The 17,007-nt window shown below is 40.0% G+C and overlaps 1 protein-coding gene across 1 annotated transcript; it reads left to right on the forward strand.

Moving 5' to 3' along the window:
* The first annotated feature begins 319 nt into the window (after positions 1–319).
* On the forward strand, positions 320–5,729 carry CXCL13 (C-X-C motif chemokine ligand 13). Its single transcript, XM_024754090.1, has 4 exons — positions 320–383; positions 1,974–2,106; positions 5,180–5,257; positions 5,547–5,729. Exons 1-4 carry the CDS (start codon positions 320–322, stop codon positions 5,599–5,601), a joined length of 330 nt encoding a protein of 109 aa, XP_024609858.1. The 3' UTR covers positions 5,602–5,729.
* Positions 5,730–17,007: the final 11,278 nt, after the last annotated feature.

Here is a 17,007-nt window from a genome sequence, read left to right on the forward strand (position 1 = left end):
CCTCCAAACCGATAACCCTTTCCCTCACTCCCACCCCCAAATTCCTGCAGCATCCCTGCCATTTATAGGCTACATTTTCAAGAAATACTTTACCATACTACTATTGCTCTGAAGCAAATTCATAAAATTTGCAAGAGGAGTTTTAAAAAAGCAAGCTCAGCAATATTTGGGGGCTTTTAAAACCGATGATGCAGCTGACCTCCTGGAGACAAAGGCAGTGGGAGGGCCTTACTGGTCTGAATAAATAGGAATCTCTGTGCTGAGAACTCACAGTTGAGACCCAGAGCTAACTAAAGTCTGAACTCCACCTTGACGCAGAATGAGGTTCACCCAGGGATCTCTGCTTCTTGTGCTGCTGGCCTGCAGCCTCTCTCCAGTCCATGGTGAGAACTTTCACTTATGTTGTCATTTGTGCTTTGAGCTGAAATGGTCTTCAGCTGTTTCAATTTTTTTTTTTCCATCAGAAAATGAGGGGAGATGTGAATGAAGGGGGAAAAAAACTGCTCAACTGCTCCTAGATTTCTAAAAGTAAGGTACTTAGGGATTTAACTCTTAGAGGCTGGAAACATCTGTATTATTAAGATTGTCATCCAGAGAAGGGGGGAGATACTGGAGATCCAATGTCCATGGGACTTACACTCGGCTTGCCTATTCCTGGCCTTTTTCAGATGCAGCTCTGCCTGTAACTAATTCTCTCCAGGTATCTCTTCTTCGTTTTGCCTTTCACTACCCCTTCCGACCAAACACTTTATAGGATTTAGAGATTATTCACCTCAACCTGTTGGTCTCCTGCAGGGAACGTCTGATACAATTTTATAGGGTCAGCTCTGACACGAACCATTGTATGTACAGCAGGGGTACTCAAATACACACTTTCTGCCAAGAAGCAGACTTCCAAGTCTAAACGGGGAGGTTTTCTTTGTGTAAATAGGTAAATATCTAATTGAAGTGGTAAATTTTTGTACAGCTGAAGGAATCTGATGCATGCACAGGATGCCACGCTCTGCTCAGGGTAGAGGACCAATTTTTGTTCTTAAAATGTGGGGATTTTTTTCCCCAATTTTTATTTCGTTTCATGTTATTTTCATTCTTCAAGACCCTCATCCCTCTTTCCCTGCATGAAGCCTTTCCATTGCTCCTGGTAAAGTCCCCTGTTCTCATTCATGCAGTTTGGGCCTTGGGGGAAATACAACATTCTATGGTATTTTAGTTCTTGTTCACTTGTTTCCCCCCGCTAAATCGCAGACACCTTGAGAGCCTGGTCCCTTTTATTTGCAGTTCTGTGTCGAGCACAGTGGTAGGCACTGGGGTTAAAGAAGGTAGAATTCCTTAAAATGCATGAGAGGGGTTACCTATACAAGTATCTAGTACTGAGAACTTTTGTTGTGGAAAACAAATAGTCGAATTTTTACGATTGGCTCTTTTTGGGTAATGATTTGCAACTGAGTTGGAGGACCAACATATTAAACAGAAACAAAAAATATCATCGTGGTATTTCCTCGGAGAGACAGGGAGGGTTGGTGGGCTGGGGAGTATGATAAGAGGGAGAACTCTGTTACAGCTTGTTAATGCTCCAGGGACTCGGAAACTAGTTCATTTCCTTGGTTTTTATGTGTTGGGGGTGAAGATCAGTCAATTTTATGTTGCCTTAATTATAACTGAGTTGTCAGTCCCCACCATGGCCATTCTCAAATGTTATTATATGGACAACCATCTGAGTACCAGTATAATGCTATCACAAATTTCAATAGGTATTGTGTTTTTAAAAAGCTAATTTTATTTTTAAGGTTTTGGCAGAAAACGTTTGAAAATAAGCCAAGACGAACAGAAATGCACAAACTAAAGGCATATGGCTGGAAACACCGACTTGAAATTTTTAAATCTTCAGATGTGCAGTATGAAAGATTACTGATTAAGTTCTAGTTATGAATTATATGCCAAAGGGACTAAAATAACTGATTCTGTATTTATAGGTGTCCTGGAGACCTATAACACAAACTTAAAGTGTAAATGCATGCGAGAGACCTTCAACTTTGTCTCCATTTTGCTCATTGGAAAGCTTCAAATCTTTCCCCCTGGGAATGGATGTCCAAACACAGAAATCATGTAAGTTGCAATAAAACAATAATGTATGATTCCTCAAAGGGGTTTACTTTGAGTGTTGCTAGCAATTAATTCTCAAACTAATAATGAGAATCAGTAATACTTGTCAAGTACATACTTTGCAGGGATCCTGAGCTAATGTACATGCTTTATGCACATTCACTGATTTTATTCCTTCAAGAGCCCTTTAAGGTTTGTCTATTGTTACCACTCCTTTACATATGCAGAAACTGAAGCTTAGGGAGGTTAACTAACTGCCCTGAGTCACACCATTAGAAATGGACAGAACCAAGACTCTTCTCTTATCTGTCAAATTCCAATTGTCAGCAGAAGCAGACACTTTGTTCTCTAGAAGTTGAAGAGCAAGAAAATAAGTACCCACAGCAGTCCTTGGTCAGAATGTCTATCGTATGGAGCTGTCCTTTCGCTTTAGGTTCTATCAACTTTGAACCCCTAACTCTGTTTAAAGACTTAGGCTAAGGGGGTAGTAGTGGCTACAAGAAATTTAATAGATATTTTCTTTTATTGGAATGGTATAACCCCTTTCTTCTGTGACCCTCCCTTTTCTGTACACCCAGAGAAATCTGTGGATTTCTTTATTAGGGCATTTTCCATGGCACATTAATAAGACTTTACACACTCCACGTAAAGCCCCTAGTATAGTGCCAGGCACCGTAATAAATGTTCAGCAACTGTTAGCTGCAATTGTACCACATCATTGTGTTGAAACAATCAGGTTTGTGTGTTTTGCTCTTTCACTCGCACCAGAAAACAAGTTCTTTATAGACGGGGATCAGATATTATTCATTTCTCTATTCCTGATGCTTTATCCCTTACCTGGCAAATAGGAGAGGCTCAACAAAGTTGGGTTGTTGCACTGAATATTTTAAAGGGAGCTTGTAGATCTTTTGCATATCGCTGCTTAGAACTGTGATTTCTTCTTCCTGGATCTACCTTGAATAAACCAAGGTGTCCCACAGCAACCTTGAAGTACAGACAGAACATCCTTCTCAGGGCACTACCAGCTTGGCTTTCATTAGCAGCTCTTCCCTTGGCTATTTTAGCCTTACGAAACATTTGAAAGCAGCCACTTTTTGTTTGTCCCATTTTGACGTTAGTGCTTTGGGTCTCAGACTAGTTGATTCACTTTGTTATACAGCAGAAGCTAACACAACATTTTAAAGCAATTATATTCCAATAAAGATGTTAAAAAAAAATAAGTACGGAAATTTTTCATTAAAAAGGCATTACACTTCCACTACTATCTTTGACAGTGAAAATTCAGACTAAACCATGATTATTGCCCTCAAACTCGGAGATGCAAAGTATAGCCATAACCTGTTTAGGAGCAGTTCCTCTGGCTGTCTAGAGAATAGAGACTTCTTCCTTTATTTTTACCAGTTTCTCTGTCATGAGTCAAGTCTCTCACCTCCAACCAGGGGAAGTAATACACCCTAATTTTCTCTACTTTAGCTTTAATTGTTTTAACGTGACAAAAATACTTTTTCTTCTTAATTTATTTATTTTTGGCTGCGTTGGGTCTTCGTTGATGCGCGCGGGCTTTCTCTAGTTGTGGCGAGGGGCCGCTACTCTTCGTTGCGGTGCGCAGGATTCTCCTTGCAGTGGCTTCTCTTGTTGTGGAGCACGGGCTCTAGGCGTGCGGGCTCAGTAGTTGTGGCTCACGGGCTCCAGAGCGCAGGCTCAGCAGTTGTGGCGCACGGGCTTAGGTGCCCCGCGGCATGTGGCATCTTCCCGGACCAGGGCTCGAATCTGTGTCCTCTGCATTGGCAGGCAGATTCCTAATCACTGTGCCACCAGGGAAGTCCCCCCAAAATCTGATTTCTTATCTTCTCACCAGAGTCTGCATTTCTGAATTTTAACCAGATATAGAAGCAAAAGCTGCAAATAATTATGAGCAGCTCATAGCAGTCAGGAGTGAAAATACTGTAAGTCCACATGGTCAGAAATCTGTTTTTCTATCATGAACTCAGGAGCCAAATTGGAAGGCTCTGCCCAAGAACCCAACAGTTCTATGACCTCTGACTCTGTACTTTTCAATGACAAGAGTAGAGTTTCAACGCTAGATGGATGGATTCTTGCTGTTTGTCATTTTATAGCTAAACTAAGAGACACATCAAGAAATTGTGTTTTGTTTGAGGTCACCCCAACAGAGAGTAGAGTCTCCCAGTTTGCTGTCACCTGGGAGACCTCACTTCTTCCACTGCAGGTAAAACACTCAACACTGTGTCTGGCACTTGGTAACCATTCAGATCATGCCCATGTGGAATGGTGGCTAAAAGTGGGGGTTCAGGAGTCAGACAAGCTTCATTTGAATCCTGCTTTATCATGCATTTGTTGTACAATCTCGGACAAATTATTTAAACTCTCTAAGCTTCAAATTCCTCTTTTGAAGGTGAGGAAATAGTATTTCCTTTAGCACACGATTTTTGTGAGATTAATTGAGATAATTCATGTTACTGCTGAGCATCGTGGCTGGCACATATTCAGTGCTGGATCCATATCAGCTGATAATTATCCTTGCTGCTTTTGTTGTTGCCTAATTTTTAGAGCATTGAAAGCCTTGCTCACTGATGGTTCCACCAAATGCAGATGTCACTCAGAGCAGTCAGCTCTGTAACCTCTCCCACAATACATTTCATCAGATTTTTTCTTCAAATAAAAGGTCTTCAAGAGAGTGTTTTCTATAGTCTATTTTGTTCTCCCAAGCTCAATGGACAAACACATTTTAAAGATATCGTGATACAGCTTTAGGAGTGAGCAAACCTTGGAGTCAGCTATTTGGTCCATCTCCAGTTCATGTAAAGGTTTTCAACACAATACTAACCTCTGACACATGAGAGTCTGTCAATTAATTTTCAGTTCCACCAGCTCACACATACCAGCACGCAAATGGGGTTTTTCTTATTCATCAGACCTCATGCTACAAATCGCCTACTCCAGATCCGAAACTGCCTACCTCCAATTTCACTTCACGTGGGAATCTTTATTTTTATACTCAACTCTTTCCTTAAGTGAAGGACTGACTGCTTTATTATTTTTATTTATTTTCCCCCAGAGCCTGGATGAAGAATAAGTCAGTTATCTGCTTGAACCCTAGAGCCAAATGGACACAAAAACTAATGAGAGTGTCAAGGTGAGTCAGGCATATCAAGGGTTTGTAGATTTAACTTGTACTGAAGGGGTTCCCTTTCCCGGGTAGTCAAAACAGGGACCATTCTAAATTTATGAGACCTTCCTGAGACAAATGCCTATTCTTCACTATTACTTCTTATCAGATAGAGTTGGGGTGACTCATTCCAGCAGCTCAGTAAACTAAACTGGAAACCAGTGGGCACAGTATTCCTTGTTTGACATCTCCAGGGGAAAGCCACAGTTTCTGGCAAGCCTTTCTCTAAACATGACTCTCTTGTTTTTTTTCACAGAAAAAGTGCTTTTTCAACTTCACCAGCTCCAGTGTTTAAGAAAACGATTGCCTGATGCCAACATTACCCCCAAGAACACCTGCATTCCCCCTTCATTCCTGCCCTCAGTTTTAGTTTTGTGTTTGTTTGGATGTTTTCCAGGAAAAAGATCTTCCCCATCTGCTCAAGCATGAGAATATATGTACAAATAACCTTGCAGAATCTGACGGGGCAAATGAGATTTTTTTGATTACAGTACCCTACAAACTTAGAGTTTGCATTCCTAGTCATCAAGGAGGAAATTTTCTTGAAGGATAGTTAATGAGTTATAAATGATATAGGTTTCTTTCAAAAATATACCTGTTGTTGAGTGCTGAATTTCCCTACAAAATAAGGGAATGAGAATTTAAAACTCAAATCTGAACACGTGGCTTGAATTAAGGAGGAAATGATGGAATGCATTTCAATCATTTTACACCCTAGGAATGCAAGCTTCCATAAGAGATTTAAAAAGCTGCCTGGGAAACCCATAGAATTTCAGCCTTCCAAGAGACAGAGGGTTCACATAATAGATATCCTTCATTTAAAACTCACTATTGAGAGGAACGAGGTCCTTCTTCTACTTTTAAGGAGTTCCTTTATAAGATTTATTGTCACAGACAGAAGCTAATAACATTCAAAGATCCCCAGACTTAAATTCACAGAATGTTCAGTTCCACCAGCTCACACATACCAGGATTTAAAGGGTGATAACAGATGTATTCTTTTATACATTGGTTTTGATGAACTTTTTTTTTTACTCACATCTTTTGCACAGACTTTTTTTTTTGTCTCTGCTATTCAATTCTTTAATGCTTCCTATTAATCAATATTCAATAAACTTGAGCAAATGTTTTACTTAACTATGAGCAATTCATTCTTAATGGAGCATTTATTCAAATTTAGCCATTCTCTGATTCTTCATAATGAAAAGTAGGATTTCATCATGTTAATTTTTCTTTGCATGCCTCTTGCTTTTTTACAGATGATCTAAATTATACGGCGAAGGGTGAGTGAAGTTATTCCTGATATCAGCACAGCAGGAAAATGCTTGCCCCCAAGTGCCTCTTCTCCTTGATATATTCATCACAATTTCTTCCATAAATGCCCAAACTCTTACTAAAACCCATTTTCACTGTCTCATTATATTAATTCTTAAAGTCTCCAATGTTTTCTTTGACAAGGTTTTGCATTGAATTTGACAAACAGAAGGAGCAGATACTTAAACTCCCATCCCGTGGTTCCAGCCTAGCTCTCCCACCACTGAACTAAGCACTGTGTTCCTGTCCCTCGCTCTCCCTGATGTTTTGGGAGGTCTGTTCCTAGGATGCTCAAGTTCCAAGCTATATCTGGTTCTCTCTCTCATTTTTCTCTTTCAGATTTATTTTTACTAAAGATTTCCTGGGAGTAAAGAGTACCTATAAACACTACATTTTCTATTGTCTACAATTCAATGATTATTTCTCTATTACAAACACACACACACACACACACACACACACACACGGGTTATAAAATGCCATCAAAATCTTGTATTCATTCTTTAGTTTGATTTTGATCTTCTTCGAGAATGCAGCAAGCTGAATATTCAGGAGATTCCAAAAAAATCTTATTATTGCAATATCAGGTGGGTTATCACCCCTGTTTTGCATATGTAGAAGCTGAGACACAGAGGGTTTAAGTAACGTGCTCGAGGCCTTACAGTTACTCAACAGCAAGTCAAACTTTGAACCCAGGCGGTTTGGCACTAGAACCCATGCTTCTGACCCCTCCACTATGCTGACTGTATATGGGTTAGAATATCGTCAGCTCCATTTTACAAAAGCAGGAACTGAGGCAAACAGACATTCACATGCCCCAAATCACATAACTAGTAAGAAACAAAACCAGAATCCAAACCCAGGGCCACCTGACTCCTAAGCAAATGTTCCTAGTCATGACACTGCACTGCCTTACTCTAAATGTATTTCTTACTTCAGCCCCTTGCCCCCTCCCCTCCTTTCCAGGGCCAATCAAAGCCAGAAGAAGGATGGGAGTTCCAGAGTGTTCAGGCCTTCCCCTGGGTTGACACATCTATTGAGTAAGATCCAGGGGGACTGGACAACTGAGAGGGCAAATGTGGAATGAAAAGCAAAAAACAGGCCCTTGAGGGCTTCTAAACTTTCTTACCCCACAAGCACCCATTCACAGTAGATTTAGGGGTATTCAGCCTGATTTGGAACAGGAATCTTAACCCATAGTTAGATGCTGGGTCACTTATTGAGCCAGTTAATGGAGTTTTTGAGGAAAAGTGATCCTTAGCTGATCCGAGTGGGTTTGGGTCTAGAAGGGAGGATGGTGAGAATTCTGTAAGGCAGAATTTAGGTAATTTATGGCTATATACATATGTACACATACATATTCTTTAAAATCCATATAAAATAGAATTGAAGAGAAAATACAAGGTAATCCTGACTAAAATAGGATGTTCAACTCTGAAAAATGGAATGAAGGAGCTATAAGGTCAAGCTACACGGGATCTTAGGTGGAGAAAGCAGGGAACCTCTCACGACATAAGTTGAGCCTCACTTGCTCTGCCCACACTCCTCTGAGTAGCAGAGGCCCAAGGAGGAAAAGATTCTGATTCTCCAAGGGAAGCAGAATTCTCCTTTCTCCCAACTGAAGGATTCAGCCCCACCTCACTGGGAAATGGATTGCCCCACAGTATGAGTTCTGTCCTAGGGTTTTCCATTTTCCATCACCTTCTTTCTGCAATTCTCCCCTCTCACTGAGATGTGCCATTTCACTGCTCCCAACTCTATGGAAGGATTGATGTAAAGCCTAGGGTTTACTTGCTTTGACTTGAAGTTTGGAGGTACTTTTGAACAGAGTGAATGGTCTACAGAAAACTTGGGAGAACTGAGGAAGAGAGGAGGCCCATGAATCAGAAGGGTAATATTTGAGAGACACCACAGCATTTTGTGACCCTGAAGGATAGAAGTTCTCTGTGTGTGGTCTCTCTGAAGACAGCCATCAGCAGCAACTAGCAACTTGTTAAAATACATAACCTCAAGCCCCTCTCCAAACCGAATGCATAAGAAGCTCAGGGGTTGGGCCCAGCGATTTGTGTTTAACAAACTATGGTATAATAAAAATTATATTTGGTCTTCTTCCCCGGTTCCTGCCACAGAGCTCCAAAAACCCTTGGAATTGCCTGACAGAGAGGAATGTCTTTTGCTATCTTCAATGAGCCCCTTTCAAACATACCTGAGTTTACTCTAGTGAGGCGACCATTGGCAAACCCTTAGATGCCTCAGGATGGGGGCTGGTTGCCAGAGGAACCAACCACATGACTAGAGGGTTGGAACTTTCAGTCTGAGTTCAATCATCAGTGGCCAATGATTTAATCAATCATGCCTACATAACTGAACCTCCATAAAAACTCCCTGAACAACAGGGTTTGGAGAGCTTCTGGGCTGGTGAACACATAGAGGTGCTGGGAAGGTGGCGCACCTAGAGAGGGCGTGGAAGTAATATGCCCTCCTCCATACCTTGTCCTATGCATCTCTTCCATTTGGCTGTTCCTGAGTTGTATCCTTTGTAATAAGCCAGTAATAGTAAGCAAAGCACTTTCCCAAGTTTTGTGACTCGTTCTAGCAAATTACCAAATCTGGGGAGGGGAGTGGTCATGGGAATCTCCAAATTTGTAGTTGGCTAGGCAGAAATGTAGGTAGCCTGAGCACCCCATGTGCAATTGGTGTCTGAATTGGGGGCAGTCTCGTGGGACTGAGCCCTTAGGCTGTAGGGTCTGTGCTAACTATAGATGATTAGTGTCGGAATTTAATTGAATTGTTGGACACCCAGTTGGTATCAGGGATTTGGAAAATTGGTTGCTGCCAGTAAACACTGGAGGAAAAAATTTCACACAACCTCCAGGTGGTTATGATGCTACTAAAGTTTGAAAAGCATTGTTCAAGGAAAAGGGTTTTCAACCCTCATAGTACATTAGAGTCATCTAGGGAACTTTTTTTTTTTAATATCAGGTTAATTGTTATAACTTACATACAGTAAGATTCACCCTTTTTAAGTTTTCAGTTCAATGAATTAGTTTGAATAGTCCCTTAGCTTGGGCTGCTATAACAATGTAACATAGACTGGATAACTTATAAACAACAGAAATTTATTTTTCACAATCTGGAGCTAGAAGTCCAAGATCAGAGTGCCAGCATGATTGGATTCTGGTGAAAGCAGAGAAGGGAAGTGAGCTCTCTGGTGACCTTTGTAAGGGCAATAATCCTATTCAGGAGGGCTCCACCTTTACGACCTCATCTTAATATTAATTACGTCTCAAAGGTCCCATATCCTGGGCTTCCCTGGTGGCGCAGTGGTTGAGAGTCCGCCTGCCGATGCAGGGGACACGGGTTCGTGCCTCGGTCCGGGAGGATCCCACATGTCGCGGAGCGGCTGGGCCCATGAGCCATGGCCGCTGAGCCTGCGCGTCCGGAGCCTGTGCTCCGCAACGGGAGAGGCCACAACAGTGAGAGGCCCGCGTACCACAAAAAAAAAAAAAAAAAAAAGGTCCCATATCCTAAAACTATCACAGTGGAAGGTAGAGATTCAACAATATGAATTTGGGGTGGGACACAAATATTCAGTCCATTACAGGCCCAGCCCCTGTTCTGTTCCTATGATTTTGTCTTTTCCAGAATGTCATATAAATGGAACCATACAATGTACAGCCTTTTGTCTGACTACTTTCACTTTGCATAACGGTTTTGAGATTCATCATGTTGTTGAATGTATCAGTAGTTTATTCTTTGTTGTTACTAGCTACTATTCCACTGTACAGATATACTACAATTTGTTTATTCATTCACCAGTTGATAGACATTTAAGCTGTTTCCAGTTTGGTTCTATTATGACTAAAACTGCTGTAAACATTCATGCACAAGTCTTTGTAGAAACCTATGATTTTGGGGCTTCCCTAGTGGCGCAGTGGTTAAGAATCTGCCTGCCAATACAAGGGACACAGGTTCGAGCCCTGGCCCGGGAAGATCCCACGTGCCACAGAGCAACTAAGCCCATATTAATTAAATTAATTAATTAATTAAATTAATAAATAAATAATTTTTTAAAAAAGAAACATATGATTTTGTTTCTCTCGAGTAAATACTTAGAAGTGAGATTGCTGGGTCATGTGGTATATGTATATTTAACTTTACTAAGAAGCTGCTAAATTGTATTTCAAAGTAGCTGTACTATTTTGCATTCCCACCAGTGATATATAAGAATTCCCTTTGCTTTACATCTTCACAAGCACGTGGTATTGTTAGTCTTTTAAACTTTAGACATTTCAGTAAATTTTTAATCTCTTGTAATCTTAATTTGCATTAATTAACTAAAATGGCTATTGATGTTGAGCAGTTTTTAATGTGCTTGAGATCCATACATTAGAAATTTACCTTACATGAAAGCCTTTCTCCATTGAGTTACGCTGGCAAAGTTATCAAAAAGAAATTGCCCATATATGGATGGGTCTACTTCTGGACTCCTATTCTGTTTCACTGATCTCTATACCTATCCTCATGTCAATACCATATGGTCTTAATTAGCTTAGCTGACTAGTAAGTCTTAAAACTCCATAGCAGAAGTCTTCTAACTTTGCCCTTTTTCAAACTGTTTTGCACCTAAGTCCTTTACTTTTCCATATGAATTTTTGTATCACCTGTCAGTGTCTATGCCCCCCGAAAATGATTTTGATTGGAATTGTGTTTAATCTATGGATCCATTTGGGGAGAAATGGCATCTTAAAAATCCTGAGTCTTTCAGTCATGAGCATAGTATATCTCTCCATTTATGTAAGACTTCTCTAATTTCTCTAGCAATGTTTTGTAGTTGTCCACATTCAGATCTTACAGTCCCCCTAAACCAAACCATGAGCTGTAGCCTTTGAAGGACATTCATCTGTAGGAGCAAGACAATCAGGTGTGTTTCTTATTTATCATCCATCTCATTTGGGAAGTGGTCAGATATGGCTTCTAGCCTAACTTTAATTGGACAATATTGCCCTCTTTCTCACAGACAAGTAGTGAATCATTTAAAGTGATTAGATGGGACACCCTCAAATTCTCTCCACCAGATCTGCAAGTCTATTCAAACCTCCTCCCATCCTTGTCAATTTCCTTTTGCTACATTAGAGTAAGTACCTTTCCTCCTCATTCCTCCAAGGCTAATCCCTCTACCTGCATCTTAAACCTTATCCTCTCTCACTATCTCAAGAGCCACACACTATCAACTATCCTCTTGTTCTTCACTATAGTCAACCACTTCCTCCCAATTAGTTCTATCACCATACCATTTAAATATATTCTACTCTCTCCCTTCTCAGAAACAAAACCAAAAAAATCCTCTTCCTATTAATATTGTTAAAATGACTGTATTACCCAAGGCAATCTACAGATTTAATGCAATTCCTATCAAAATACCCATGACATTTTTCACAGAACTAGAACAAATAATTCTAAAATTTATATGGAACCACAAATGATCCAGAATTGTCAAAGTAATCCTGAGGAAAAAGACCAAGGCTGGAGGCATAACTCTCCCCAGACTTCAGACAATACTACAAAGCTACAGTAATCAAAAGTGTGTATTGGCACAAAAACAGACATATAGATCAATGGAACACAATAGAGAGCCCAGAAATTAACCCACACACCTACGGTCAATTAATCTTTGACAAAAGAGGCAAGAGTATACAATGGAGAAAAGACACCCTCTTCAATACGTGGTGCTGGGAAAACTGGACAGCTGCATGTAAATCAATGAAATTAGAACACTCCCTCATACCATACACAAAAATAAACTCAAAAGACTTAAATAGAAGACATGACATCATAAAACTCCTAGAAGAGAACATTGGAAAAACATTCTCTGACATAAATCGCAGAATTATTTTCTTAGATCAGTCTCCCAAGGCAAAAGAAATAAAAGCAAAAATAAACAAATGGGACCTAGTCAAACTTATAAGGTTTTGCATAGCAAAGGAAACCATAAACAAAAAGACAACCTACAGACTGAGTGAAATATTTGCAAACAATGTGACCGAAAGGGCTTAATTTCCAAAATATATTAACAGCTCATACAACTCCATAACAAAAAAACAAACAGCCCAATCAAAAAATGGGCAGAAGACCTAAATACACATTTCTCCAAAGACGACATACAAATGGCCAACAGGCCCATGAAAAGATGTTTAACTTCGCTAATTATTAGAGAAAAGCAAATCAGAACTACAATGAGGTATCACCTCACACCAGTCAGAATGGCCATCATCAAAAAGTCTACAAATAACAAATGCTGGAGAGGGTGTGGAGAAAAGGGAACCCTCCTACACTGTTGTTGGGAATGTAAATTAATGAAATCACTATGGAAAGCAGTATGGAGGTCCCTTACAAAACTAAAAATAGAGTTACCATATGATACAGCAATCTCACCCCTGGGCATACATCAGAAAAGATGAAAACTCTAATTCAAAAAGATACATGCACCCCAGTATTCCTATCAGCACTATTTACAATAGCCAAGAACATGGAAGCAACCTAAATGTCCATCAACAGATGAATGGGTAAAGAAGATGTGGTATATATGTGTGTGTGTATCTATATAATGGAATATAATGGGATATTTCTCAGCTGTAAAAAAGAATGAAATATTGCCATTTGCAGTATCGTGGATGGACCTAGAGGTCATCATATTAAATGAAGTCAGGCAGAGTAAGACAAATATTATATAACTTATGTGTGGAATCTAAGACATAATACAAATGAACCTATTTACAAAACAGAAATAGACTCCCAAATATAGAAAACAAACTTATGGTTACCAAAGGGGAAAGGGGGAGGAGGGAAAGGGGGGTAAATGTGGAATTTGGGATTAACAAATACACACTACTATATATAAAATAGATAAACAACAAGGACCTACTGTATCACACAGGGGACTATGTTCGATATTTTGTAATTACCTATAATAGAAAAGAATCTGAAAAATAATATATACATATATATATATACACACACATACACAATACTTTAGGGCACTAGTATATATTATTGGAAAACGCAAACTCAATAATGAATCCATTCTCACCATAAGTATAAGATGACTAGCATTTATTAAATTCTTACCTGCTGTATTATTTAGGGTTCCACTAGGAAACAGCATACTTAGCTGGGACTTTGAAGAAAAGGCAATGAAGGCGCTATTTCAGGAGTGTGGAAGGAAACAATGAGGAAAGTTGCACCCAAGGACTAGCAGCCATACCTATACCTGAAGAAGGGGAAGGAAAAGGTAATGGAAGGTTGTTTGGAGAGCTGCAGCTTGGAAGCTAGACTGCCTGAAAGGAACCATAGCCATTGAGGGATCAGCCACAACCAGCGCTGAGTGTGAAGAAGGAGCGACATTGGCATCATTTGAGAGCATGTTAGAAATGCGGAATCTGAATCGGAACCCGCATTTCAACAAGACTCCCAGATGATTTCAATGCAGCTAACGCTGAGAAGCTCTGTCTTTTCTATTTCTCGCTGCCTCCTCACTGCAAAGAGTTAATATGCAATAAAAATCCAAGGGGTAAACCAGAATTCCCCCAAGCTAGGTCTGCAACCAGGCTGAGAATGATAAGAAGTAGAAATTAGATCTTGGATCAAAATTTGGTCCTGCTAGTTATTAACTGAAATATCATTAAATTCTGAGTCTCATTATTCTAAGTTTTCAGATGAAAATAATATCTACCCCTTAGGGACCTAAGAATAAAAACATTTTCAGATCAGTTACATATAAGTTGGGGTCATTTCTGTGCTCTATAAATTCCAGGAAGTTGGGATTTTTCTCCCATTTCTAATGTTAGTTCACTGACCTTCTAGAAATAGTTATGGTCAACCCTCTGAGTTTAAGCCACAGTCCTCTACTGGCATCCAGTGGTGAGTGGTATAATGTGGCAACATCCACCTAGCCAAATACGAGAATTCAGTAAACCCTAGAACTGACCCAGGAACATGGAGCCAAAAACCAGCATGTGACCGTCATATGTCCTCCAAAAGAGGGACCAAAGAGGGACATTGGTTACAAACCCAATGTCACCTAAGACCTGTGGCAGGTTTGGACTTATTATTTTGAGCAAGAAAATATATTCTAATTCATTATCAGCTGCCATAGTGCCAAGCTAGAGAAAGGTGCACTGAGTTTTCTTTTACGCATCATCTCAAATTAGATGCGAAATAATCACAGAGAGTTCAGTCAAGCTGAGACCCATTAGTCAGTTAACAGAACTGACATTTCTGAAGTAATTTATAACAAACGGCAAATTAGTTCACTCAGCTTCCTTGCCTGAATCACTGGCCCCAGCTTTGCAACTTTCCATTTGTTTTTTTCGTAGTATAATTGACGTACAATGTTATATTAGTTTCAGGTGTACAGCATAATGATTCGACATTTATATACATTGTGAAATGATCACAACAGGTCTAGCTACCATCTGTCACCATACAAAGTTAATATTATTGACTATAGTCCCCATGCTTTATTTGCATGTTCTGCCCTTTCTGCCTCCCACTTTCTTAAATTAAAAATGAGGATATGGGGAGCGGGAAGGGTAAGCTGTGACGAAGTGAGAGAGTGGCATGGACATATATACACTACCAAACGTAAGGTAGATAGCTAGTGGGAAGCAGCCGCATAGCGCAGGGAGATCAGCTCGGGGCTTTGTGACCACCTAGAGGGGTGGGATAGGGAGGGTGGGAGGGAGGGAGACGCAAGAGAGAAGAGATATGGGAACATATGTATATGTATAACTGATTCACTTTGTTATAAAGCAGAAACTAACACACCATTGTAAAGCAATTATACTCCAATAAAGATGTAAAAAAAAACCAAAAAAATGAGGATAAGCAAAGAAGGGCACACTGATTCTCATTTTCAATAAAGGAGATATTCCATTTATTAGACATCCATTATCTATTGATGAAATTCCATAGATATTTCCTTTCTACCACAGTCGATGTCCCTGGTGGTCAATCGCGATGTCCACCATGACAGAGGAGATTTTTAAATTTTGCCTGACATTTAGTTTTGGAGACTGTATTGTGTATTATCATAACTTGCAACTTGTAGACTCTGCCCAAGAGTAACTTCAAAGAATCCCATTTTGGAAATACCCAGCACTTTTTTTTTTTTTTACATCTTTATTGGAGTTTAATTGCTTTACAATGTTGTGTTAGTTTCTGCCACATAACAAAGTGAATGAGCTATACGTATACATATATCCCCATATCCCCTCCCCCTTGCGTCTCCCTCCCACCCTCCCTATCCCACTCCTCTAGGAGGTCACAAAGCACCCAGCTGATCTCCCTGCGTTATTCGGCTGCTTCCCACTAGCTATCTATTTTACGTTTGGTAGTGTACATATGTCCATGCCACTCTCTCACTTCTTCCCAGCTTACCCTTCCCCGTCCCCGTGTCCTCAAGTCCATTCTCTACGTCTGCATCTTTATTCCTGTCCTGCCCCTAGGTTCATCAGAAACTTTTTTTTTTTTTTTAGATTCCATATATATGTGTTAGCATACGGTATTTGTTTTTCTCTTTCTGACTTACTTCACTCTGTATGACAGACCCTAGGTCCATCCACCTTACTACAAATAGCTCAATTTCATTTCTTTCTTTGCCTGAGTAATATTCCACTGTGTGTATGCAGCACTTATTTTTTTAAGTTAAAGCATCTCCCCACATTCTCCCACTTAAGATAACCACATATGCAGATATACTTTTCACTAAAGTCAATGAGAATCTGAAAATCTCAATGAGGGCGTAAACTGAGGTTAATAGGATTCACTGTGCCACAAATATTCTAACCTGGGTTCAAGTCTTTTTCCTATTGTTAAAAGTAAAAATTTTAAAACCTTCCTTATTCATGCCTCCTGTTTATTATCCAACTATGCCTATAGGATTAATGAAAGAGAAATTTGTTTCTAAGTACTTCTTAGAGAGACTCTTGGATGTGTAATCTGTTGATTCCTCGAAGGAGCGCCCCTAGCGACTTGGTGAGGCAAGTAGAGGCGTGTCTACCTCCAGGTGTGGTGCTGGCACGTGAAAGGCAGGCAGGGGTTTCCACTTTCTACGAATGCCTATGATTCCTGCAGACTCTGGCTAGTTTTAAACCCTACTGACTGGAAGGGACCTTGAAGGTCCCTCTAGGTCTCTTTTGTCACAATGAGAAGAACTAAGAAGGTAGTGTTTTTTTTCTTTTCTAGCAAAAGCTAAAATTCCAAGGAAGATTAAAATTGAGGAAATCTCCTCACTCTTTTCTGGTTCCTCAACTGTCCATGTGCTTCAGCTTTGCACTCTTGAGTTCCTCAGAACAGAACTGGAACCTCAGTGTTGGCCCAAGACTAATAAGAACATCCAACAA

The sequence above is a fragment of the Neophocaena asiaeorientalis genome, unplaced genomic scaffold, assembly GCF_003031525.2.
Source record: "Neophocaena asiaeorientalis asiaeorientalis breed wild unplaced genomic scaffold, Neophocaena_asiaeorientalis_V1.1 scaffold148, whole genome shotgun sequence".
Classification (NCBI taxonomy): Eukaryota; Metazoa; Chordata; class Mammalia; order Artiodactyla; family Phocoenidae; genus Neophocaena; species Neophocaena asiaeorientalis.